General features: G+C 58.0%; 1 protein-coding gene across 2 annotated transcripts; it reads left to right on the forward strand.

Moving 5' to 3' along the window:
• The first annotated feature begins 1,937 nt into the window (after window positions 1-1,937).
• Window positions 1,938-21,698, forward strand: VSX2 (visual system homeobox 2). Of its 2 annotated transcripts, none has more exons than XM_045823127.1 (5): window positions 1,938-2,361; window positions 3,613-3,697; window positions 7,554-7,677; window positions 18,725-18,905; window positions 19,622-21,698. In XM_045823127.1, the coding sequence occupies exons 1-5, from the start codon at window positions 1,992-1,994 to the stop codon at window positions 20,002-20,004; spliced, it is 1,143 nt and encodes a 380-aa protein (XP_045679083.1). In that variant the 5' UTR covers window positions 1,938-1,991; the 3' UTR covers window positions 20,005-21,698. The 2 variants fall into 2 exon arrangements, with proteins under 2 accessions (XP_045679083.1, XP_045679084.1); XM_045823128.1 differs by having other exon boundaries at window positions 19,679-21,698.
• The last annotated feature ends 2,437 nt before the right edge of the window (window positions 21,699-24,135 follow it).

Raw genomic sequence — 24,135 nt, forward strand, 5'->3', positions numbered from 1 at the left:
GAGCTCCCATCACTCACACACTGGTTTCCCATCACTCACGCCCTCGCCCCGTCGGCTGGCATCTGGCTCACCCTGGATGTCCCGTGATAAGTCAGGGACGTGACAGAGACCGTTAACATAACCTCCCTATTCATCCTTCCACCGCGGGCCGGCATGGAGAGGAGGCCCAGAGAGATGGAGTCAAAAGAGAACAACTTTTGACACCAGACTCATGTGAGGTTGAGTCTGGCCTCTGCTGCTTTGCTAGCTCGGTAGCCTGGGACGAGTCACCTAAGCTCTCTGAGAACCTGCTTCCACCTTCGTAAAATGGGGATAGAAATTCTTAACTGGGATCGAAGCCGCTGCTTTGCACAACTCCAGGGGGCACCATTCACGCTGTTGTCTATGTGAGTGGTGCCACATGAAACCCAGCCCTGTAGACTACAAGGTGAAGGATGCCTCGAGACTGCAAACCCCCGAGTCTGCACCTCGCAAGTAAGAGTAGCTATGCCATCTCTCGGGGGTGGAACCAAGGGCTAGAGGGGTTCTTGTGAGGAGGACCAGCAATTATACCACGCAAGGGGGCTGGGGCCTCAGAGGTGCACAGTAGGCCTGGAATTTTTACGGGGTAAGGAGGCAGCCCCTGAGGTGAACAGTTCACCACACCCAGGTGCCTTCTGCACCAAGAGACAGACTCCAGGCCTAGTTCCAGCTCCTCTGGGTGGACCAGGTAGCAGTGGGCGAAGCCCCAATGCACAGTAGCCTGGTTAGCAGGCCCTCAGTTTCCACATCCTATAGGGCCTCCTCTTACTTCTCAGTTTGGCCCATGGTAACTACAGAGTATTAGACTTCGTAGCAGTGATTCGGGGTAGTTAGGAGGTTTCACTCTCTGGCGGGTTTGTTGCTAGCTGACTGGTCAAGAAATCCTGAATGGGCCCTGGCTGGTGTGGCTCAGTGGATTGAGTGCCAGCCTGTGAACCAAAGGGTCGCTGGTTCGATTCCCAGTCAGGGCACATGCCTGGGTTGTGGATCAGGTCAGGTCCCCAGTGGGGGCCACGTGAGAAGCAGCCACACATTGATGTTTCTCTCCCTCTCTTTCTCCTTCCCTTCCCCTCTGTCTAAAAATAAATAAGTAAAATATAAAAAAAAAGAAAACAGAAGAGGAAGAAATCCTGAATGGAATCTCCTCTCCAGCCTGGTTTTCCCGTCTCTGCCTACAGCAACTGGCCCTGTCTCAATCTCCCCTAATAGGGTGTCTTCAAGGCAAGAAGCACCTTTAAAAACCTGCCGTATGCTTGGCACAGCCGACCCCTATCCCTGGCCCCTTCATCATTCACTCGTTCCCTGGGCCAGCACTTCCTGAGAATACTCACTGAGCCGCTCCTCTGGACCAGGCACTGCATCCTGCACTGGGGACCAGCCTTGAGCTTGCTTCCCACCCTGGCCCCTTCTCCTCTCACCACTGTCACCGCACACTCCGCCCAGGGCACTTGCACTCCCTCGTCCTGCCCTTCGCACAGGGGTCCCGTGTCCGGGCTTTCCTTGGCCCTGCCAACCTGCAGAGGAGTTGAGGGAGGGTGGAGGACTGGCAGCTGCCCTCCGCCCATCCTCCCACCCGGCTCCAGGGGCGAGGCTCAGCCAGGCTCTGGCCAGAATCCAAGCCACACTGCCTCCTGGAACCACCTTGAACTTTGTTGTTTCCGCTCAGGCCCCGGGGGTCCCTGCTCCTGGGCGTCCTGCACCCCGTGCCCTGGCCCCTGGTGCTTGCTGCCGGCCGCGGGAGCTACCAGCTTTTTGGAATTCCTAATCGCTCCTGGCCCCGGTGATTGGCTGCTCAGCTCTGACCCCACTTGGGCTGCCGCCTGGTTGGATAAAAGGGGAATCTCCTTGGGGCTCCAGAGCATTAGACACCGGAGGGGGCACCTGGGACCAACTTGGCGAAGCGGGGAGCCCGGAGGGGGGGTGGGGGGAGCTCAAGACCCGCGGCCTCGGCCCCTCCAAAGAGCCGGGAGATGACGGGAAAAGCGGGAGAAGCGCTGAGCAAGCCCAAGTCCGAGGCAGTGGCCAAGAGTACCTCGGGGAGCGCCCCGGCCAGGTGCACAGGGTTCGGCATTCAGGAGATCCTGGGCTTGAACAAGGAGCCCCCCAGCTCCCACCCGCGCGCTGCCCTCGACGGCCTGGCCTCCGGGCACTTGCTGGCGGCGCGCTCCGTGCTCAGCCCTGCGGGAGTGGGCAGCATGGGGCTGCTGGGGCCCGGGGGGCTCCCAGGCTTCTACGCGCAGCCCACCTTCCTGGAAGTGCTGTCCGACCCACAGAGCGTCCATTTGCAGCCGCTGGGCAGAGCGTCGGGGCCGCTGGACACTAGCCAGACGGCCAGCTCGGGTAGGTGAGGCCAAGGCTGCGTGGCTACCTGACTCGCGGCGAGAGCCGGGACCCCACGCCGTGGGCTCTCGCTGGCACCGCAACGCCTTCTCTGGGCGCAAAAGTTCATGCCAGGCTGAAGGGTCGCAGCGCGGCCTGGGGCCCGCGCGCCCGGGGCCCGCGAGGGTCGGGGGGCTGCTCCGGGCGCCGCCGGGTTTCCTCCCCAGCGTTTCTGGCCGCCGCGCTGACCTCTCGCCCTCTCTCTGCTGTGGAGCCAGTTGAGGGTCCACTGGAAACAGGGCTTGGAGTGTCAGAGCCCGCGAGGCGGGCCGGGCGCCCCCGGTGCCTCCCCTCCACGGCCGCCCCAGCTTCCCCGACGACCCGCTCTCCGCGAGTTGATTCCGTTCCGTGCGCTGGCGGCCAGGGAGCGGGTGCCAGCTTCGGCTCCCGCCCAGGTGCCCAAAGTGGTCTTTTCTTGTCTCCTTTCCTCCGGGCCGAACTCCCCGCGTTGGTCAGTTAGGGTTTATTTTTCGCCCCACGAGCTTAGACAACCCGGCCAACGCAGCGGCTGAACAGGCCGGGATCTGATCCCACCGAAGCGCCACAGTGAATCGGCTCCCGGCGCCTAGGGGGTTCGCGGGCCCCGGGGTGACCCCGCCGCGCCCTCCCCGGACCAGGTTCCCGGCCTGGCGTCCCCGCTCGCTCGGCAACTCCCCGGATCTTTCGTTACCGTTTTATTTATTTTTATTCGGAGGGGCAACGAAAAGTGCGGTGTCGCAGTGTCTCCAGTCTCGAGCCCGGGCGCGTTGTGCGGGCTCTGAAAAAAGGGCTGTGCGTGGGGAGACCCCAGCCCCTCCGGGCTCCCTGCGTCCCAACTCCGCTCCCTCGGGCCGATTTTTGGGCCCGGCGCGATGGGGCTGCAAGCGCAGGGCAGCGCGTGGAGCCCGGAGCGCCCCTGGGGGGTCTCCGCGACACCCCCTTGGGCTGCCACGTTTGTCCGCGGTTCCTGCTCCTGCAGCGCCGGGGCCTGTGCCTCTTTTACAACGAAATCAGCTCAGAACCTCCGGACAGGGCGCCGGCGTGGGTAGGGCCAGCCGGGGCTTACAGATGGGGGCAGCCTGGAGGAAGGCTTCCCGGGGAGACGGAGCGGGTCCCCGCAGCTCCCGGAGGCGGCCCGGGCTGGGGCCCTGGCCGGTTTGGGACGCCTGGCGTTCCCCAGCGCTGCCCCGCGCGCCCCCCATTCTGCCGCATGTGCCTCCGCCCGCTTTTCAGATTCTGAAGATGTTTCCTCCAGCGACCGAAAAATGTCCAAATCAGCTTTAAACCAGACCAAGAAACGGAAGAAGCGGCGACACAGGTAAGGCCCCTGTGGCTCTTCGGCTACTTCTCCTGCTCGCCCATTCCTGCCGCCCCCTGTCCGGGGGTCGGGTCTCTGGGACCCTGTTTTCGTCCGCTCCAGATGTGAGGTCCAAGGCTGCGCCCGCGCGAGGAGAGGGGGCGTTGTTTGGGGGCATTTTCCCGGGCCTTGGCGCCCGGCTGCGCCCGGCCAGGATGCCGAGGGGCCGCCGGGGAAGCGGCACCGCAAGGAAAGGCCCCAGCCCGAAACCAGACCCGCAGAGGGGCTGGCGGCCCCCAGATGCATCCCCACATCCCCCCAGAGCCAGAGCCCCGCACGCCTGGCGGCGGGCAGCCCGGGCCCCACCTCCCACCCCAGCCCGTTCCTCTGCCTTCCCCCCCGGCCCCACGTCCTCTCCCGCGGGCCCTGTGCCGACGACCCGCTGCCTTTCTGCCCCCACCGTTCCCCCAATCTCGAGCGCGATTTCTGCGTTGATGGAAAATTTCCCGTTAGGCTTCCTCTCTTTTGTGGTCCCGAAAAGGTCGCTTTTCTTCTGCGAGCCTCAGTTTCCTTGTCTGTAAAATGGGGAGAGACAGGGGACTGTGTGGACTGGATGACCCCACCAGCCCTAGTTGGAGTGGCGTGGGCTGCACTGGGGTGCAGACTAAATAGAGCATTTTTTTTAAAAAAATATGTCTTTAAATAGGCACTACTTGCCCAAAGTTAAAATTCAATCCGTGCAGAAAAGTGTATCCTGAAAAGGATCCCCCTCACCCCAGATCCGCACGCCTTGAGCATCCGCACCCGCGGGCTACCAGTTCCTCGGGTAAATTTGCCAGAAGCTTCTAAAGGAAATAACGGGGCAGGAACCGAAGGTCTCCCTGACTTTCTGCGAGTGCTGCTGCCAGGCGCTGTCCCTGCGCCCCCCGCCCCCCCCGCGGGTCGGTTCCCCCAAACCTCTCTGTGCCCGGGCCCAGGCGGGGCGGCCTCAAGGCCCCGCCGGCTCTCGGGACCTTTCCCGCCCCCCGCCCGGGGCTCTCCCCTTCCTGCCTGCTCCTCCTCACCCCCTTCGCCCCGATTGCTCTCAGCCTCTTGGCACCCCTTCTCTCGGGGCTTTTCTGTGTCTCCCTCTTCCTCAGCTCTTGGAAACCCCACTGCCGACCCCCGCCTTTTCAAAGGGCTCTTCCCCCTGTCAGACGCCAACGGGCCCCCCCCCCCCCCCGCTTGAATGAGGGTGAACTTGGACTTGGCTGCTCGGCTGCTCCTTTCGGGCAGCTGTTTGTTTCTGTTTAGTTTGTCTGATTTTGAACGGATTTTTTTTTTTTTTTTTTTTAGTCCCGATCCTGGGTCATTTTTTACATTCGTTTTCCCCACGGATATCCATGAACACCTCTTATGCCCCCATCTCGTGCTGGCCCCGGGGTGGCTAACGCTGCCAGCTCCCGAGTCCAGGGACAGGGACGGGGACCAGACCACGGTGGGAGCGCAGGCCCGAGTCGGGCCGAGCTGTGCTGATTCGGGGAGTGGGGGCGGGGTTCCCGGGCAAGAAGCGCCCCGGAACAGCATGTCCCACGCCCCGCGCGCGCCCCTGCAGAGCTTCTGCACCAGGACGGCTCCGTACGTGGAGCTGGCTGACCCCCGCCCAAAGCCCACGCTTCAGCTTCGCGACCCTCTGTCCTCACCTGCCACCTTCTCCACCAGGGTAACCTCTGGGAGCTTTGCAGGGAACCTCTGGGTTCCCAGCGAGAAAGGACGACAGCCTGCCACCCGCCCTGGGCTTCTGGCTGTTCCTGCTGCACGAAGGGAGCAGATTTGCGGGGAGAGGAGGATGGCTACCGATGGCCAGTGCAGTTTCTAATTAGTTTTTTAAAATGTGTTTTCCTGAGCCTCTCTCCTTTGGGGGTTTCAGGGAAGAGCCCCTGGAATCTGGGGGTGAGCGATGGGCATCGTTTTATCTCCCAGAAACACACGAGGCAGAGCAGAGGTTGGAGAGGGGAGAGAGGATGGGCCAGCAGCCCAGGGAGTCTCCGGTTTCCTCTCCGCTTTCCCCGGAAGGCTCAGGCAGGACATGGTGGGGAGCAGGACGGTCTGGGCTTCTGCGGAAAGCCAGGAGCAGGGTTTTGGGGTCTCACTGTGGGAGCGCAGGGAGGTTTCCTGGGGAGCGTGTCAGCATCCTCAACACTCGTGCTGGGTCCGAGACAGGAATGCGGGGAAGCTGGGGGGACCTGAGGCTTTGTGTGGTGTTTGGAGTGTGGGCTCTCCTGACCGGAGACTGGCCCTTGAGTGATGCGACATGACCTGTCCTCAGCTCTTCTCTGGGGCTCTGGCCCAACGCCTACGCGCCTCAGTTTCCCTCGTTTTGAAAAGAACTCGCATGTTTGGGTTGTTTGTTTGGACGATCTGTGTCGGGGCCCTTCAGTAAGGGGCAGGAGGAAAATAGAAAGCAGCAGATCTTCAAAATTCTGAAGAAACAACTTTCTGTTTCCATAAGCATTTCATCCCGGGCCCCCAGGAGAGGAGGAAAAACAATTTAGAATCAAACCAGTCATTTTCTATAAAGAGCAGAATCCTTCTCCCTCACGATCCCCTGCATTATCCCCCGACACCAGCACAAGGAACGTAGGAGCTTAATTCTGTACATTTTCCTGCGTTGGCTGAGGGTGAGGAAAGCAGTGGGGGGCCCCAAACTCCTGTGCTGGTCCCAGGGTCCAAATCCCAGAGGCTTAGCAGGGGAGGCACCAGATTTGTGAGTGAGTTTGTAGAACCTGGACTCTATTGCCTGTGTTGGCTTGTTGCTGGGGGTGCAAGATAAAGGTCACCTAGAACCTGGTGAAATTTGGGATCTGAAAAGAGAAGAATTTGTGTCTGTGAGTGGGTGTGTAGTGTGTTTATTCCGGAAAGGAGGTTTGTGAGCCCCCAGTGTTGGAGGCGGGGTTTTGTGTGTTAGAGCGTATTCATCCGCAGGGTTTCCTAGGGTGAGAGGGTGTAGCTTTTACCAGCTTCTGAAAGCACTTCGACCCTCGACCCCCCCGACCCTCGGCAGGTCCATGCGAACTGCTCTGTGGGGTCGGGGGCTGTGGAGGTACCTCCTCTCACAGCGACCTGAGTGGAACTCCCCTGAGTGCCCGCCATGGGTGGGCCACCGAGCGTGTGTGTGGGATGGTTGGAGTGTGGCCCTTTCCTTCTGAGTACAGGAAGGGACAGGGTGCTTCCCCCGCGAGCTCCCCGCCCTCCAGCCCGGAGAGCAGCTTTAAGGAGCTGGTATATCCCCGTGGGCAGGGAGGGCGGAGTGTTGGGGTGGGGAGAAAAGGTGGGAAACTCAGCTCTCAGTTGCACCGTCGCTGGGGTTGCAGCTGCATTTGAACCCCCAGCGAGGCTTAGAACCTGGAGCCCCATTTGAAAGGTCCCTCTCTGTCCCGGAGAGGAGCCCAGGGGGCAGGTCCCAGCGTGGCCGAGGCGTTGGACCACCTGGTGCACCCTCACCCTGTGTGAGGGAGGAGGAAGAGGGGGTCTCTGCGGTTTTCTAAAATTCCTGTATTAACACCCTTCCCCAAAAAGCACTTTCAGAGAGATTCCTATAATGAAATGGCTCCTGGGGCAGAAATAATGCCCCCCCCCCCCCAGAAGGGTAGTGTGGGCCCTCAGCCTTGAAGGAGGAAAAGTCCAGAGGAATAAGCTATGAGTGTGTGTGAACACGTGTGTATGCATGTGCGTATGTGAGAGTGTGTGAACGTGAGTGTGCGAGGGAGTTTGTGTCTGTGCTGGGCCCCTGGGTTTGGGGCCTGTCCAAGAGGCCTAGGGAGGGGCCACTCTGTCCTCTCTGGGACAGGCTCGTCCCATCTCCAGGGCCCTGAGTGTCCGGTTTTGCCTCCCTCAGGACAATCTTTACCTCCTACCAGCTGGAGGAGCTGGAGAAGGCATTCAATGAGGCCCACTACCCCGACGTCTATGCCCGAGAGATGCTGGCCATGAAAACGGAGCTGCCGGAGGACAGGATACAGGTAACAGAGCCGGAGTCCCCCTCTCTCCCATGTCCCCCATTCTTGGGGACACGGATGGTCCAGGCTCCACCCCCCTTGCTGAGGTGCCTGCTTGCCTGTGCTTACGTTCTCATGAAGAATAGTTCGGTATTTGCTGAACACACCAACCTTGTGAGGTGGGCACCTCTGGGGGCAAGAGACTTAGCAGCTGTGGCCTGGCCCGCTGTTCCAGACCGCAGGGTCCCTGAGGGGTAGTCCACACAGACTCTGCGGGCCCCGTGGTCAGGGAAGGAGTTCGGGTAGGTCCTGCGGTCTGAGTGTGTTCTCCACCGTGGCAGATGTCCCCTCAGCATGGCTGTCTGCTCTAAGGCCAGAGGTGGCCCCAGGCCTCTCTGGGTACCTGGGAAGAGTGACTTCAGGCCCTGACCCCAGTCCATTCCCCTTCCCTCTGCTCCCCTCTCCACAGGAAGTGGTTGCCTCCCCTTCCTGTTCCCCTCACTTCCATCCCCCCCCCCCCCACCCTCCCGCCCCAGGCTCCTTCCTCCTCTCACAGCCCAGCAGCTGGCCCTGGCCTGGGCTCCTGCTCCTTTACTTCTCCGGGCCTGGTCCAGAATGTGGCGGGGGACAGGTGCTTGCAGTTGCGGCTCCTTTAGCCCTCGTCCTCTCCTGGAGGGTTTTGTCTGTACCAGCGCACACTGACCTGGGCGGGGACGTCCTCAGCTATGCCGGAGCAGGGCCTCCTTTCATTAGAGACAGGACCTTCCCAAGTCCAGAACCCCCACCCCCAGCTGGGCAGGAGTGGGGCTGCTTAGTCCTTTTTCTGGGAGAAGATGAAGTCTGATGATTTCTCGACAGGGCCTCCATGAGGAGGAAGAGTAAGTGGTGTGGGAGGAATATTACTGAAAGATTCAGTAATATTTGCCTTCGCTGGCCAAATATAAGGTTTGCCTTATCTGGGTCACGACCTTACCTGAAAGCTGTTCCCATCACCTGAGTGATCCAGAGTAGTTCACTGCTGAGGCCGGGAAGTGAGGGGACCTGACTTCCTGAAACCCCTCTGCTCCAAGCTCCTCCCGGTCATGGGCCTTTTTGGTTTCCAGGTGGGCGGTGTGTTGGGGGTAAGGGGTGGGGCTAGAGAAGGAGCCACATGAGGCGTGGTGGGTGGCACTTTGCTCTCTCACTGGAGAACCAGAGAATGGAAATGAGGCAGGAGCTGCTTTTCCAGAAAAGCCTTCTTCTCCCTTGGAAGTCTATTTGGAGTCCGGGTCAATGGCTTTAGACACTGACACTAACAATAAGCTCAGTTATTCGTAATCGGATTATCTGTGTGTCACGCATGATGGTCGGGATCCCTCACCCCCCTAGTGGGGTTCCCCTGGGGTAAGGCTGGGTGTTGACTCTGAAGTTTGTGTGTGTGTGTGTTGTGTGTGTGTGTAAGCCAAGGCCCAACCCAGCTGATGTGTGGGGGGACATCTGCCTGGCCTCCATCAGCACAGAGTTGGCTATTGCAAGTGTCCGGTTGGGTGGGTGCTTACACACTCCCCACTGGTAGGCCCCCGATGGCACTACTGACCAGAAGGAAGGAACAGCTTGTCCCATGCCGTGGGCTGTCCTAAAACCTGTCTGGCTGTGGCGATGGTGGCGATGGTGGGTGGGAGTGTTTGTAACTACTGCTGTACATGCCTCAGCATGTGGGTGCTGGGTTCCTTTATGTTCCCTGGGGGGTGTCTGTGGGCTGGTGTCCGAAGCCACCAGGGCCCTGAGGGAGGAGCTGGGCTGAGGGGTAAGCTGATCACCCTGGGCTGTGAGTTTGGCTGTGGAGTGTGTGCCTGTGGGACAACTGAGGCAAGGCTCTCTCCAAGTCTTTGAGCACTGCACGGTTCTTTGGCTAAATGCTGTCCCCAGAAGGTGTTTGTGAGCTGTCAAACAGCCCTGTCCCTAAATGTTTCACCCAGTGGCCTGGAAAAGGTCTTACATGTATCAACCACAATCACAGCTATAATTTACAGAGCAGTTTCCGGGCCCCAGCTGTTCTAAATATGCAGTGTGTGCAGGCGAGGCCGGGAGGTCTGGCGGTTGTGGGGCACCCATTCTGGAACCAGACACGAGACTGCCTGGGTGTGAGTCCTGGCTTCGCCATGCACCAGCCAAGTGACTCTGGACAAGTCACGTACCCTCCGAGCCCCCGACTCCGCATCCGAAAGATGGGCACGGCAGCAGCTCCTGCAGACGCGATGAGTCGTGTAGTGCTGTGTTGCGCATGCCCAGTGCTTACTGGGTTTCAGCGTAAATCCTGGCGGCAACTGGTGGAGTAGAGACCATTGGCCGCCTTTTGTTACTGAGGAAACTGAGGCATAGTAATTTGCCAAAGCCACACAGCTAATAAGTGGGTGACAAAGGGACCTAGGTCTGCATCTAAAACCCACTTGTTCACCCCCTCCTGCTTGGGTCTGAACCTGTGCTTTGACCTGAAGCTGAGGGAAAAGAGATAGTTTGAGGTCGGGTGGGAGGCCAGTGTCAAATCTTCTTAAAAAAAAATTATTTATTTATTTATTTATTTATTTATTTATTTATTTATTTATTTATTTATTTATTTATTTATTTTTAGAGAGGGGAAGGGAGAAAGAGAGGGAGAGAAACATCAATGTGTGGTTGCCTCTCGTGCGCCCCCTACTGGGGACCCAGCCCGTAACCCACACAGAGGCCCTAGTCTGGGGATTGATCTGGCGACCCTTTGGTTCGCAGGCCTGTGCTCAATCCACTGAACCACAGCAGACAGGGCAACACTTCTTCATAAAAATAACCAATATTATTCAGCACCAGGTACTATTTTAAAAAATAAAAAACAACAAAAAAAACTCACTCATAAAAAATTACTTCTTCAATAGGGTGAAACGTGAGTCTTCCTACGGCCCACCAGCAGCCTCTCCAGTGATAACCGGTTTCCTTTGTTTCCTTCTAGAGACAGTTTACGTTTGTTGTCAAGGAATCAGAGTGCCCCGTGAGCTAGGTGCTACTACTATTCCCGTTTTACTGATGGGTGCAAGGCCAGAGTGCAGACCGGAGTCCCCTCAGAGTCCGGAACACTTGCTTCACCACGCGGGCACACGTCCAGTCATTTCCTCTTCGAGTGCTGAGGTGGGAACAGGCGCCTGCAGATGGAAAGCTACCACTCCGGAGCCGGTCCCCGCCCCCAGCTTTCAGCCAGAGGCCTGTGTGTGTGTTAGGGGCCATGGGGGTGGGGTGGGGAGGGTAGTTATGAGAAGCTCCAGGTCTGGAGTGAGACATTCTCAAGGTGGGAGGGAAAGGTTATTGGACTGGCTGTCAAGGACCCGAATCTTCGTTCTAGCTCTGACACCCGACAGGCTTAGCAGAAGCCAGGTCACTTCTCATCTCTCAGTTTCCTCATTTGTAAAAAAAACAAAAAAAAACAAAAAAACAACAACAACAACTAAACCCCTGGCCCTGGCTGGTGTGGCTCAGTGGATTGAGTGCTGGCCTGCAAACCTAAGGGTTGATGGTTCGATTCCCAATCAGGGCACATGCCTGGGTTGCAGGCCAGGTCCCCAGTAGGGGCGCATGAGAGGCAACCACACATTGATGTTTCTCTCCCTCTCTTTCTCCCTGCCTTCCCCTCTCTCTAAAAATAAATAAATACAATCTTTAAAAAAAAAGTAAACCCCTGGATATTTCTGAGGTCTGCTGCCGAATGTCTAGCGAGAGCCCAGTGTGGACATGAAAAGTCCAACACACCCACTTCCGTGCTGTTTCCCTGCCAGCAAGCCAAGCTCTGAGCCTCTAATTACTCATTGGTAAAGTAAAAATAATAATATTTCCCCAAATGCCAATTTAACAGAAGCATTGTTATTACCGGCATTATTAAGTACTTCCACTGACCCAGGCATTAGGTGCTTTCCGCGCCTCGCTCCATGAAATCCTCACAGCAGCTGCTGGAATTAGATGCTCTTCTTACCCCCACTTTCTGGATGTGAACAACGAGGGGCTGGGAGCCGAACTAAGTAGCAGAGTGCACTCAAACCCAGCGCGCCACTACTATCGAGAGACAGCACCTGAAGGAAACAGGAATGCCTCTCTGTGGAACCGGGGCAGCCGGTGCCGGCAGCTGTGAGCACCCGCTTCCTCTGCCTTAGGGCTTGGACAGTACGCAGCTCTGCTCCACAGCTCTCCGGGTGGGGGAGGAGAGACATGGTGTGTCGTCGGAGAAAGAAGGGATTTTGAGTGTCCACACCGGACTCAGACGCGCAGTCCTCATTGTGGCCACAGGAAATGCTGGGGTCGGCGCTCTGGAAGCCCCTGGCAGGCAGGTGTCAGCTCTGGGGAAGAGGAGATAGGTTTCCAGACTGACTTTCGTCCCTCTGTGAGGTCACCTGCTCCTAGAATTATAAGATCAGGGTGTATATGTATATTCACTTGTTTGTTTACTGTATTCTCCTTTGACAAAAGTCGTACTTATTAAAAATGCCTACATGGGGAGATGTGCACAGGCAAAGTGAACCGAGCCCACCTCACCCCCAGGCTTCTTGGCTTGGTGCGCATGGCCGGCAGGGTCTGGATTCTCTGACCGGCGCTGTTTGATTCTGCCGTCTCTAAAGTGGGCCCTGCCCGAGGGAAGGGAATGAAGTCTTGGGAAATTATATTCCAGAAATTAGAAGATAGGCACCCGGATGGGAAAGGGTTGAAGAGCAATGTCTCTGCCTGGGGCGTTGATTAGACTCACTAAGCTGCTGAAAATTTTTTTTATTTTTCAATTACAGTTGGCATTTAATATTATACTAGTTTCAGGTGTACAACCTAGTGGTTAGTCTTTTTAAAAAGATATTTATTTATTTATAGAGAGAGGAAGGGAGGAAGAGAGGGAAAAAAACAATATGTGAAAGGAGACACATTAACCAATTGACTCTCCCATGCCCCCAGCTGGGGACCCAGCCCACAGCCCAGGCATGGGCCCTGACTGGGAATTGAACCGGCGACCTTTTGGTTCACAGGCCAGCACTCCATCCACTGAGCCACACCAGCCATGGCTAGACGTTTAAGTCTTGCACTCACCTGACACCATATATAGTTCTTACAGTATTATTGAGTAGATTCCCCAAGCTGCACAAACTGGCAGTCACAAAATAGCCACAGGGCTCTTACATATCCGTGCAGGGCTCCCACGCCCGACAATTCTGATTTAATTGGTTTTGTGGGGAGCCTAGGCACCTCCGTGTTTTTAAAGCTCTGCAGGTGATTGCGTGCAGCCAGTGTAAAAACGCTGGGCCAGAGACTCAGGAAAGGAGTTTCTGTGTTTGGAGTGGGTTAATGTAAGTGGGAGAAAGTGGAGTTTTGGGTGACAAGATGGGCTGGGGAACATGATGACCTCTCAGGTGTGCAGGGAAGGATGTGGCCTGGGGCTGGCTCCCAGGCAGAGGGGGCAGAGCTGCCCCCTAGTGGACATCAGGGGCTGCAGCCAGGCCAGGTTTCTCGGCCTGGAGCTGGGATTGAAAGGGGTGTGCTGAAATACGGTGTCAGAAGTGCTGAGTGGATATGGAATGTGAAGTCGTTAAATCACACCAGCAACGAGCCCCAATTAATCAGCTTCCAGCTAGAGGAGAGAGGAGACACCGGGTGAATGTGACGGAAACTGCCACATGGCCGGCGAGAGTAGAGGGCTGGGTCTGGGGTAGCCAGGTGACCAGAATGTGCAGAAAGCATCTGATTGTGCATGATGTCTCCATGTCTCCTGGTGCGGGGCACAATCCTGGAAGGTCTGCAGAAGGTTTTCTGAAAAATCCTTGAGGAAAGGGGCCCTGCGTATGTCGTCCTGGGGGGATCCAGAGATGGAGCTGTGCCAGGCAGGAGCTGTGGGGTGACCACAGAGGCTGTGGCCCAGCCGCACCCGCTCGTACACAGGAGAGAAAGAGCTAGTAGAGCTGCCTGGGCTGCCTGACGCGCGCCCTTGCAGCAGACAAGCTCAGCAAGGAGCCCTTCCCTAGGTCCAGTCCATCCTTGGAGGTGTGAGATCTCAGGACCCTTTGTGACAGCCCTGGAGACACCTGCCAGAGCAGCTGTTGACGGCCAGAGGCATCGCACCTGGGCTTCCTCGGAGCTGGGGGGGCATCACCTTTGAGGGGAAATGCGCCAGGAAATCCAGGCTCTTTCCAGGGTGGGCAGGTCTTCTCAACCCATCTTTGCCTGGGCTTCAAACGTAGTGATTCTGGGTGTCACTTTAGGTCCCTTCTCAGGAGCTCAGAGCCCTGAATTGTAAGGCAAGGGCTCTGGTCCTCACTGGCACCTTGACGCAGGTTTTCCCATGAAGAGGAGTGATCTCTTCTAGAAGGTGGGCAGTCAAGGAAGTGAGTCGAAGAGGGACTGCAAGAATATTTGGGGCCTGTCAGGGCCAAGAGATCAAGTAGGGAAAAGGACCCAGATGCTGCAGAGGGATCTCAAAGGTGAGAGGTGGGAGGACCAGGCTTTATGCAAAAAGTATCACTGACCGTTTGTTGGAAAGCAAAGTGTCATCTCGTTGCACATTCACCTACAAAACTCATACAGCATCCAGCCCAAGTTTTCTAGTTCTTACTACATGCCAGGTTTTCCCATGCACTATTTGGTTAATTTTGACAACAAACCTGTGAGGAAGTGATATCACAGGCAGATGAGGACCTGGAAGTCAGAAGGGTTAAGAAATGCATCCGAGGTCACAAAGGCAGGGAGACAGAGCAGGGTCCCAGCTTCGGTTTTCTAGCTCCCTATCTATCCCAGCCGCAGTGCATCGTGGGTGGGCCTCTGCATGGCGTTCTCTTGCATCTGTGCCTCCAGGGTTTGGAGTATATCAGAAACGTGGGAAGAGCTGCAGGGGCATTTGTTTGACCCTCCGGATGCCTAGAGGGGAAAACTAGAGGCTATCTGTATTAAAATCTTACAGTCTGAAGGTTAGTTCTGTCCTTGCTCCCCACACCGCACCCCCCAAGTTGTTGTTGTCGTTCTTCCTATTTGTCATTCGGCCTCACTAAAGGGCATGTGGAGGAGGCCAGCGGGGCAGGTAATGCTAATGATTAACCCATCCCCTGGGCAGAGACTCCCACTGATTGTCTGCACCTCCACTGAAATAATAAGTAGCAATTATTTAGCACCTTCTGTGTGACAAGTATTGCTTTTAAGCACTTTCACTTATCTCATTGATCCTCAAAACAGCCCTGAAAAGTAGGTATGCTAATTTTTATATCTAAAGAGACTGAGACTGAGAGAAGGTAAGTAACTTGCCCAAGATCACACAGCAATTTTTGTCAATGCTGGGAATTCCAGTTCAGGACTGGCTGACTTCCATGCTTCTTACAGACTTTTAAGTTCTGTTAACACATGCTGGTTGCTTCCAGGAAGGGAAGAGAAAGGCAAATGTGAAGAGTGGTGAGGGTTAATTTTAATGTCTGTCCATTTCCCTCCAAGACACCACTGCCACAGCTTCCCTGCCAGTTGTCCTAAAGAGAAATTATTTTGGCTGTCCAGGTTTGCTCCGTGAATTGGAGCAGCATCTGGCCTTCGCAGAGAGCCAGGCATTCCAGGAGCCCATAACCCAGGGTCCGGATGACTCCTGATTTGAGCGACCAGCTGGTGCCAAACTCCCCTGGGAGTGTGCAGGCAAAGTCTGGTCCGCAGACCAGTTGTTCATTTCCCCAAATTAGGAGACCTGGATTCTTTTTAGGGCCCCAGCTATGACCTGAATCTCAAGTCTGCAACCCCTTCTTGAGTGTTCAGGTAATGACGCTGTTTCATTTGAGGGCCTGCCTCCCCCCGCCCCCGCACCCCCTGGCCTGAGGCACTGGTGCTCATGAAATCCTGGAGAAGCAGGGGCAGCACGCCTTCCCAGGCACCCACGCTGGGGGAGGGAGGCTCTGCCTTTGTGTATTCCACAGACCCTTCTCTAGAATCTATAAATCCAAACTGTGCTGCAAATGAGTTTGGAATCAAAACTCATTAGTAGCAAAAAACGGACAGGACCTTATTTATCCCTCTGAGCGTGAATATGTATAGGTTTTGCGGCAGGAAGCCAGCTAATGGATTTGATTATGATGTGGCGCTGCCGCCGCTGCTGCGGGGTGTTATGTAACACGTGGTATATGCGTCACCCCTTCTTTCTGAAATCCAAAACATTCTGCAGTCAGGTTCCAGTTAAGGGGTGTGGCCTTGTTTTATAAGGCACTGTGTTCAAGCAGGAAGGTCATCTCCTGACTAGGAAGCAGATGGCTTGCTTAGATTCATAAAGAGAGCCTTCCCAGCCGTCTGTGGTCGGAGGAGGCGCCTGGAATTCTGTCACCCAGGGGTTCATTCTTTGCTGTCTTCTCTGAGAAGTGGATGAAACCAGAAGTCGCCTATACCTGTATGTGGCTCAGTCCTTTTAGGTTGATCTTCCGTGGGAGAAGGTAGCTTGAGACAAGTGGGTACTTGGAGAGGGCGACCAGGCGCTAATGGGAAGAAGGATGGGAAGGGACAGAGGTCTCAGGCAGGCCCTGGGTAGAGCAGAGAGTCGGGCAGAGAGCCTGCAGGCGGCGCTGGGAGAGATCTAAACGCAGCATTGAGCCAGGCCAGGACTGTGGCCGAGTCAGCGCGGCTCATCGCTCTCAGCTCTGACTTGAGTGCACAGAGTCCAGCCATTTAGTAGCCCTCAAATTATAGCCACCCTTTCCTGAGCAGGGCAGGCTCAGGGGAGGACCTGCACATTGGCTTTCCAGAGCCCCAAGACCCGGTGGTATCAAGTGTGTCCCACCCTAGGGGGGGACCAGCGATCGTTTTCTAATGGTTCTGGCCAATGTCAGGAGGGAGAGGCTGGCGCATCTGAGGCCAAGGTTATTTACTAATGGAGAAATGCCAAAACATGGTTACACGCATGTGGGTCAACTTAAAGTTGTGCGTGGACGGTGAGGTCTTTCTGCAATCAAGCACAGCGAGTCTGTGACCGCTGGACTGTTTGGGGTGGTGGGGCTGTGAGGAGAGGCGGCTGGGGCGCCCCCTACCGGATGCGGCCCACTGCGCTCTGCAGCAGACTCGGGGCTGCCGCGGGCCGTCGGGGCGCTCCGCCACCTAGCGGCAGAGACGGGAACGGCAGGGTGCGCCGACTCAGCCTCGCGGGCCCGGGCCGGGGCCTCCCTGCGGCGGAGGCAGCAAAGGGTTAAGCTGTCAGCAGCGCGATGTTAAACAGGTGTCAAAGGCGCTCCATATATCTGCAGATTGAAATCAAATTCTTTGCCGTATAAAAAGATAAATTACCCAGGCGCTGCCGCGCGTCCCACTCATCACGCCAGCGCCAGACGGCAAGCAATTTTTTTTTTTAATGTGCTAACGACCTAATCAAGCAATCAAGTCTGAGAAGATTGCAGAGTGACCGGGGCAGCCATCTGCCGGCGAGCCCCGCATTCATTTCCCGCGCCCCCGCGCGGGGCGGAGCCGGGGAGGGAGCTGCCGCGGGGAAGAAGGGGAAAAATCCTAAACAAATTAACACCCAATTTTCCCCGTCTAATTAGTTAAATGAGAAGTGTTTGGGGTCCCCCGGGGAGGGGGCGAGGCGCGCGGCGCGGCTCGCACTGCCTCCCCAGCATTAATTAGTGCGGGTCAATGCCACGGCTCCCGGGAGAGTAGCCGCTTTAATTTCCCGTGATATTTCAGTGCCTGAGGCCCATCGATTCAAACTGAAATTAACTTATTTTTCAATCAGCCCAGGGCTGCCCCTGGGGGTGACTCTTCTTTTGCCGCCTCCTGAATAGAGCTGGAGCAATTTTTCATCAAAAGCTGAAACCTCCGCTTCCGAGGGCGGGGGAGGGGGCCCGGAGGGAAGGGGAGGACAAGGCGAGGCGAGGGAATGGAAATCGCAGAGGAAACTAATAGATTTCTCCAAAGCACCTCTGCCCTCCCCTCTGCTCCCGGCTTCCCGGGCTCCTTGGGCGTCTGGCCGCCCTGGGCGACAGGGCCGGAGGGGCAGCGAAGGGTCAAGAGGGGCTCGGCTGGGCTGGAGTCCTTCCGGCACCCACCAGCTTCCCGCGTGCCTCCCACCCACCTGAGGGACAGTGCGGCTGCCCCTGATTCTGGCTCTGGCTCCTGTCAGCTGCTGGAAGTCTCAGGAAAGCTGCTTTGGGAGACCCAGAAATCTCCCCTCCCCCAAGCACAGCCGGGACCCTGGAAGCTCCTCCAGGCACCCTGCACCAGTCAGTTTAGGGGCCAGAGAAACCTTCCCGAGAGTGCCCCCAACCGTACTTTCCCAGGTCCTCCCTCCCATTTGCTTCCCACACCGCTGAGAATTTCGTTTTTCTTCCCTGACTCTGGGATGGCTGTGCAGGTCCCCCAAATGCCGTTCAGAGTTAGGTCTGTAACTGTGGAGAGCAGCCGGATGGAGGGCACAGTGGCCCGGCAGAGCTCAGGGCAGGGCAGGGCACAGGGGGGAGACGACTGGACTCGGGCCTCCCGGGAGGCTCCCCACCTCTGCTTTGGGACTGGGGCAGTTCCCAAGCTTCAGGATGTCGGGATGAAACGCCCTTTGCTCCTAGTCCCCACTCACTTGGAAGCCGTGTTCACGGGACTGCTCCAGGCTCTGGGGTCCTGGTGGAACCAGAGCTCTGAACACCACTGGCCCAGGCCCTGGAAAGGAGTTTGTCCCTCGGCAAGTGACAGAAGAGATGCTGTTTGTTCCCGGAAGGTGTGAGCACTTGCAAGACAGCTACCAGCTCAGGCTTCTCAGCTGCAAACTGAGGCCTACACTGGGAACTGCTCACCTGCAAGACTGTCCTAGAGGCATCCCCATCCCATCCAGAAAAACAAAGAGAGGAGAGGGAGACCCACTTCACCCATCGTGTTCTCACAGGATGTGGGTCCTCATTCTCGTGGGTACCCCTGAGCCTGGAGGAACCCCCTGGGCACCACGGGACAGGTGAGCTTGAGTAAGGACAGCCACCTGGAGAAACCAGCCGTCACAAAAACATGAGGCCACAAGCTCCACAGAGACCTGGGGGTAGAGGCCAGGCCCAGCGCCTCTCAGGGCACACCCCTGACCTGTCCACCTGTCTGTCCACACCTGCAGGTCTGGTTCCAGAACCGCAGAGCCAAGTGGAGGAAGCGAGAGAAGTGCTGGGGCCGGAGCAGCGTCATGGCGGAATACGGGCTCTACGGGGCCATGGTGCGGCACTCCATCCCCCTGCCCGAGTCCATCCTCAAGTCTGCCAAGGATGGCATCATGGACTCCTGTGCCCCGTGGCTGCTGGGTAAGAGCCCACACCATCCTCGGGGCCCTGCCCCTGCGGCAAGGAGAGTGGGCTCCGGGGAGGAGACGACAGAACCCCGGAGCGAGGGGACCTGGCCACAGCAGCCTAGCAGAAGGGAGGCGCTCCAAAGCAGGCCTCTTCCTGTCCCTGGGCGGCTCCGAGGGCAGGCAGGGCCTGGGGCTGGGTGCCCCGCCCCCCCCCCGCCCCCCTTGTAGCCACCACCTATTTCGTCCTGGACAGGTCCCCAACTGGGTTCTTCTGTCCTCTGAGGGGAGTGTGACTGTGGCCCCAGGGTCTGCACCCTTTCTTCCCTTGTGGGAGGTGGGCTTCTGATGGATGGAATTGTCCCTCTTGGGTGTTGGGGGCCCCTAGGTCCCTTTGGCCACCATTCTGGCTTTGCCCAGAGGACTTCTTCCCACTGAATCTCTCCACCTCCCATCTGGGCCCAGGTCTGAGAGCAGCAGCAGCCTACCTGGGGTTCTAAGATCTGGAGTCGCAGGAGGGAGGGATGGGGGAGCAAGTGCTGGGCTCAGGAAGGGAGGGAACGGGCTGCCAGGGGCCAGACGCCCCGGGTCTGGGCTGGGAGAAGCCCTCTGCAGCCCTCCCGCTGCCCCGGCCCCAGCCCCGGGACTCGGGACTCGCGTGACTGCGGTGTGTGAAGTAAGGCTTTCTGCTCGTCCTTAATTCTGGCCTCTCTCTATCTTTGCTGTTTTCAGTTCAAGATGGCTTTCCCAGGCGCTTTTCTAAACCCGAATACCAACAATTCTTTTTAGGAATGCACAAAAAGTCGCTGGAGGCAGCAGCCGAGTCGGGGAGGAAGCCCGAGGCGGAGCGCCAGGCCCTGCCCAAGCTGGACAAGACGGAGCCGGAGGAGCGGGGCCCCGACGCCCCGGCGGCAGGCATGTCCCAGGAGGAACTGAGGGAGAACAGCATCGCGGCGCTGCGCGCCAGGGCGCAGGAGCACAGCACCAAAGTGCTGGGGACTGTGTCGGGGCCCAGCGGCCGGGCCCGGGGCGCCGAGGAGCCGGAGGAGGAGGCCGCGGACGAAGACAGGCTGGTGGAGAAGCTGAGTCCGCCGCAGCTCGAGGACGTGGCTTAGGTCAAGAGTGCGCTGCCACCGCAGCCCCAGGACCCTGCGCTTCTCCGGGGGCCTGTGGTGCCGGGCGGTGCTCTCCAGGGCAGGGCCCAGCCTGGCCTCGGCCACCGCCCCCTGCCCCTCAGGCCCTCCATGACCCCTGGGTGACTCAGACACAACTCAGCTCTGGGTAAGGCTGAGGCACCCCTGCCTGGCCTTGACCTCTTCGGCATCCTCCTCTTCCCAGCAGCCCTGCCTCAGAAGCCTTTTTGCTGCCCAGACCGCCCCCTCAAGCTGCTTTCACTCAGTCCACACCCCACTGTGTGCTCTCGCTGTGGAGCCCTCTTCCCTGCTCTGACCGCCTGTGGGTTCTGCTCCTCCCTCCTCCCGGCCCCCAGGCTCAGAGCCCGTTGCTTGCCACGGCCCTGGTGGGGATTGAGGACCTGCACCCAGGGCCAGTGTCCTGAGTGCCCCAGTCCTCCACCAAACTCTGCTCCCCTCAGCCTCTTCCTTCCTGTGGGCCTGGGTGCGGGTGTCCACCGTGTGCATGTACCGCTCTGCAGGCCCGGGTACACCTTTGCTCTCCCACATCAGTGGGGCCTGGAGTCCAGATTAAACTCGGGAAGCCTCAGCCTGGGCCCCTCAGCCACCTTCCGTCTCACGCCCTCCACGGTCACCCTCAGGAGCCCGCCCTCTCCACGCCCAGCCTGCCCCAGGGTTCCTCCCAGCACTGCTGCAGCACCGCGTGTGCCGCTGTGCAGTTCCTGCCCTGAGTCCAGGGCCTGTGCCCTGCAGCCAGGGCCACCGCTCACCAACACCGCGGCTCTCTGCACTGTTGGGCCGGCCGAAGGCTCTCCCTGGGCCCCTGCGGCTGTGCTCTAAAGCATCCCGACTCCCCTGAGATGCTGCCTGGGACCCTGGCCCGCTGTGCAAGGCACCCTCCCCCTAGAGCTTCTCACAGCATCCCGGTCTGCATGTGCCCTGCCTTGGAGCAACCCAATCAAGCTGTGAAATGAAACCCTGGGAAGCCACAGACCTTGACTCAAGTTCATCCAGGCTGTCCTTAGGGAGCCCAGCCTGGAGTGGGCCTGGGGCTACACACAGTCATCCTGGGGTTGGTCACAAGGAGGGTGTAAGAAAAGGCTTGAGGGAGAGCAAAGCAGGAGCCAGCGTTAGACCCAAAGGAAGCAACAGGCACACACCCTCACGCCAGGTGTGTGCCGTGGTGCGTCTCCACTGGGAAAAGACGAGATGGTGACTGCTGGAGCAGGGGCTGGTGGCTTTGTCCTGTCTGCTGATGAGAGGGCCCGCCCGCACCAATGGCGTCTCTGCAGCCGTACTCCACCCCCGCCGGGCACACGGCCCCTGACCCCCATGGCGTTCCTTCACCCTCCCACCCACTTCTGCAGGGGACACCTGGGGAGAAAGAGAGGCTTGAGACGGTGAATTGGGGTTTTCATTCCCTATCAGAAGCTGATTTCTTCCTCACTGCGCCCATGGAACTCTCCCCCGGCCCTTCTTGTCTCTGTCCCCCGTTGGTTGGCGTGTTCGACTATAGCCCCTGGCGTGTAAATAATGTACATAGAGCGAGGAGAGAGAATCTGGATATCGAGGTGTTTGAAGTACGGAGCTGTAATAACTTCTAGGTATTCTAAACCTGTGATTTCTGTGCCATTTTCTGTAAAGATCCCAGTAAGAATAAAATTGGTGTACAAACAGCAGGGGAGGGGTCCGGGCGTGCTCCCCGGGGGAGGAGGGTTTGTGCACGTGTGTGCGGGCGGCAGAGGACGCAAACCCGTGAAGCTGTTTTTAGGTCTGAGTTGCCAGACTCCTCTTGAAGTTGCTCCAACTGCAGAGGCGCTGGCCCGCCTTTCTCCACTGAGCGGACATGTGTCACCCTTGGACGGCATTTATCACTGTGATGTGGGGCCCTCCTCCGCTGCAGGCACACCCGCAATGTCCCAGCCCTTGACTTCCCTCCGGCTCCCCCACACCAGAGGTTACACCGACCTTCCCCTCTGGTACTTGCGAACGGCCCTATTTCCCACGCACCTCAGGCGAACCCCACAGCCCGCCTTGGCCCCCAAGAGTCCCGACCCCCTTCCTTTTGTGTCCACGTGTGCACTTGAACTCACGTCCCAACGTTAATCCCACTGCAGCAAATGGGACAGGCCACGCTCTCTGGAGCTGGGCGTCAGGCGAGCCCCCACTAGGCCCCCGCCAAAGAGAAGGGAGTATGCAGGAGAAACGGCGGCGGAGGAGGAAGACCACGGCGGTTTCCCGCAGATGGCTGGGGCTGGCCGGGCGGGTGATCCACAGGAGAGCGGGGAGCAGAGAGGAGAGGGCACGGCTGAGAGGTGGCTCAGGAAAGCTCCTAAGATTGTCTCAAATTGGCTCAGAGGTGGAACTCGCTGTCACCCCGGGCTAGGAATGCCCTGGCCTCACTCCGCCCACCCCCAGCAGGCACCCCTCAAGGCCTGTCCGCCAGGAAGGGCTCAGACCCTGTTGTCCCAGGGCCCGTGGGACAGCCCCCCCCCCCCAATAAGGCATTTTCTGCATAGTGTGGGGACTTACAAGTCTGTCTCGCCCACAAGGCTGATTTCTTCAAGGGCGGGGATTATATCTCACTCATCTCTCTCCCCAGGACCCACCAGAGGGCCTGGCACTGAGTCCACTGGTGAATGAACGAATCTTCTTCCTCTAACTCACCCACTCGCCCACTAATTTAAAATCGCTTGTGGAGCGACCGTGTGCCGGCCAGTGGACAAGGCACGGGGGGTCAGGGGGTGGGCAAAGCTGTCCTATGTGGAGGGAAAGGCAGACAGAAGACACGTAATCACACAAACAAAACACAAAACTGTAACTGTTCTAAGGTGCTGGAAGTGTGAGCTAAGGGATGGTGGAAACAAAACCAGGGGCCCCGGCCAGGCACCGCGGTCGGTCCGTGATGTCCCGCTGCGCCAAGGTCGCGGGTTCGGTCTCCCGGCCAGAGCACGTGCAGGAATCAGCCAACGTGGAGGGGGCTAGGGGGCAACATTGGGACCACTGTAATAGCATAAACAGTAAAAGATAGTTTAAACTATAAAAAGAACCAGTCAATGAATGTAATAATGGGTGAAGCAACACATTGATGTTTCTCTCTTTCTCCATTCTTCTCTCTCTTAAAAAAAAAAACCAAAAACTGTGAAATTTGGATCAAGGTGTTTGACCTTTGAGGCCTGTCTCTCCTGAGTTCTACATCACGACAGCATCTACTCAACCACTCTCGCCCTGTTGCAAGGTCCCACGTGAGCACGAGGGAAGGATGGCCACACCAAGGCAGACTCGGGCCTGGGGAGTGTCCTTGGCCGCTGCCCTGCCCTCAGACCTGGGGGACAATTGGGACACTCAGGGGCTTGGGAGCTGCCAGAAACCCTCCTGGACAATCCCCCCAGGGAACTGGCCTGGGAAGAGGCATGCAGCTCTCTGCAGAGGGACGTCACGGAGGGGACAGGCAGGGCACTGGAAAGGGAGGACGCTGGACGGGGAAGGGGGGCCTGGACAGCAGGGCCAGACAGGGCAGCACAGGGAGAGATCTCGCTCGGTGCCGGCTGTGCTCCCGTGGGGGCTTCTCAGGATCCCAGTGCCGGAAGGGAGACGTTACTGCCGGCCCCACAGGCCCAGCAGGCTGCGTGCACCAAGAGCAGGAGAGTAGGAAAGGGCAAGGAGCCCTGATTTATGAGGGCTGCTTGGAGCTGCGCGGCCGGCCTGGCAAGGACAGATGAGAAGGAGTCAGGCACGAGGAGGCAACCACGAGGGTGGGGGAGACCCCGGGGCACGGTGCTGTGGCCCGCAAGGGAGTGGGGCCATGACTGCAGGGGTCTCCAGGACCTGGTCCATCCGGCCTCTTGCCTCCTGCCCCCACCCCCCCCCATCTCAATGGGGGCCTGGAGTCTTCCTCCTGCACCCAGCGGAGCTGCAGTGTCCTTTCCTCTCAGACTCCCCCCAGGGTGTGCAGGTGTGGCGCCCCACCTGGTTCACCAGTTGTAGCAAAGTTTCCAGCTCTTTGTGAGAAGTTACTCACAGGGAAACGGACAGAGGGGTTTCCTGGAACTCTCTGGGCTGTCTTTACCATTCTTCTATAAACCAAAAACTGCTATAAAAATAAAGTTTATT

The sequence above is a fragment of the Phyllostomus hastatus genome, unplaced genomic scaffold (genome assembly GCF_019186645.2).
Source record: "Phyllostomus hastatus isolate PE091 unplaced genomic scaffold, TTU_PhHast_1.1 phas_scaffold_501, whole genome shotgun sequence".
Lineage (NCBI taxonomy): Eukaryota > Metazoa > Chordata > Mammalia > Chiroptera > Phyllostomidae > Phyllostomus > Phyllostomus hastatus.

Bases quoted from the DNA above. Each gene is read 5' to 3' on its own strand.
- VSX2 (XM_045823127.1), top strand. From the start codon at position 1,992: ATGACGGGAAAAGCGGGAGAAGCGCTGAGCAAGCCCAAGTCCGAGGCA. The intron at 2,362-3,612 runs GTAGGTGAGGCC...CCCGCTTTTCAG, and splicing joins TAGCCAGACGGCCAGCTCGG to ATTCTGAAGATGTTTCCTCC. The intron at 7,678-18,724 runs GTAACAGAGCCG...CCACACCTGCAG, and splicing joins TGCCGGAGGACAGGATACAG to GTCTGGTTCCAGAACCGCAG.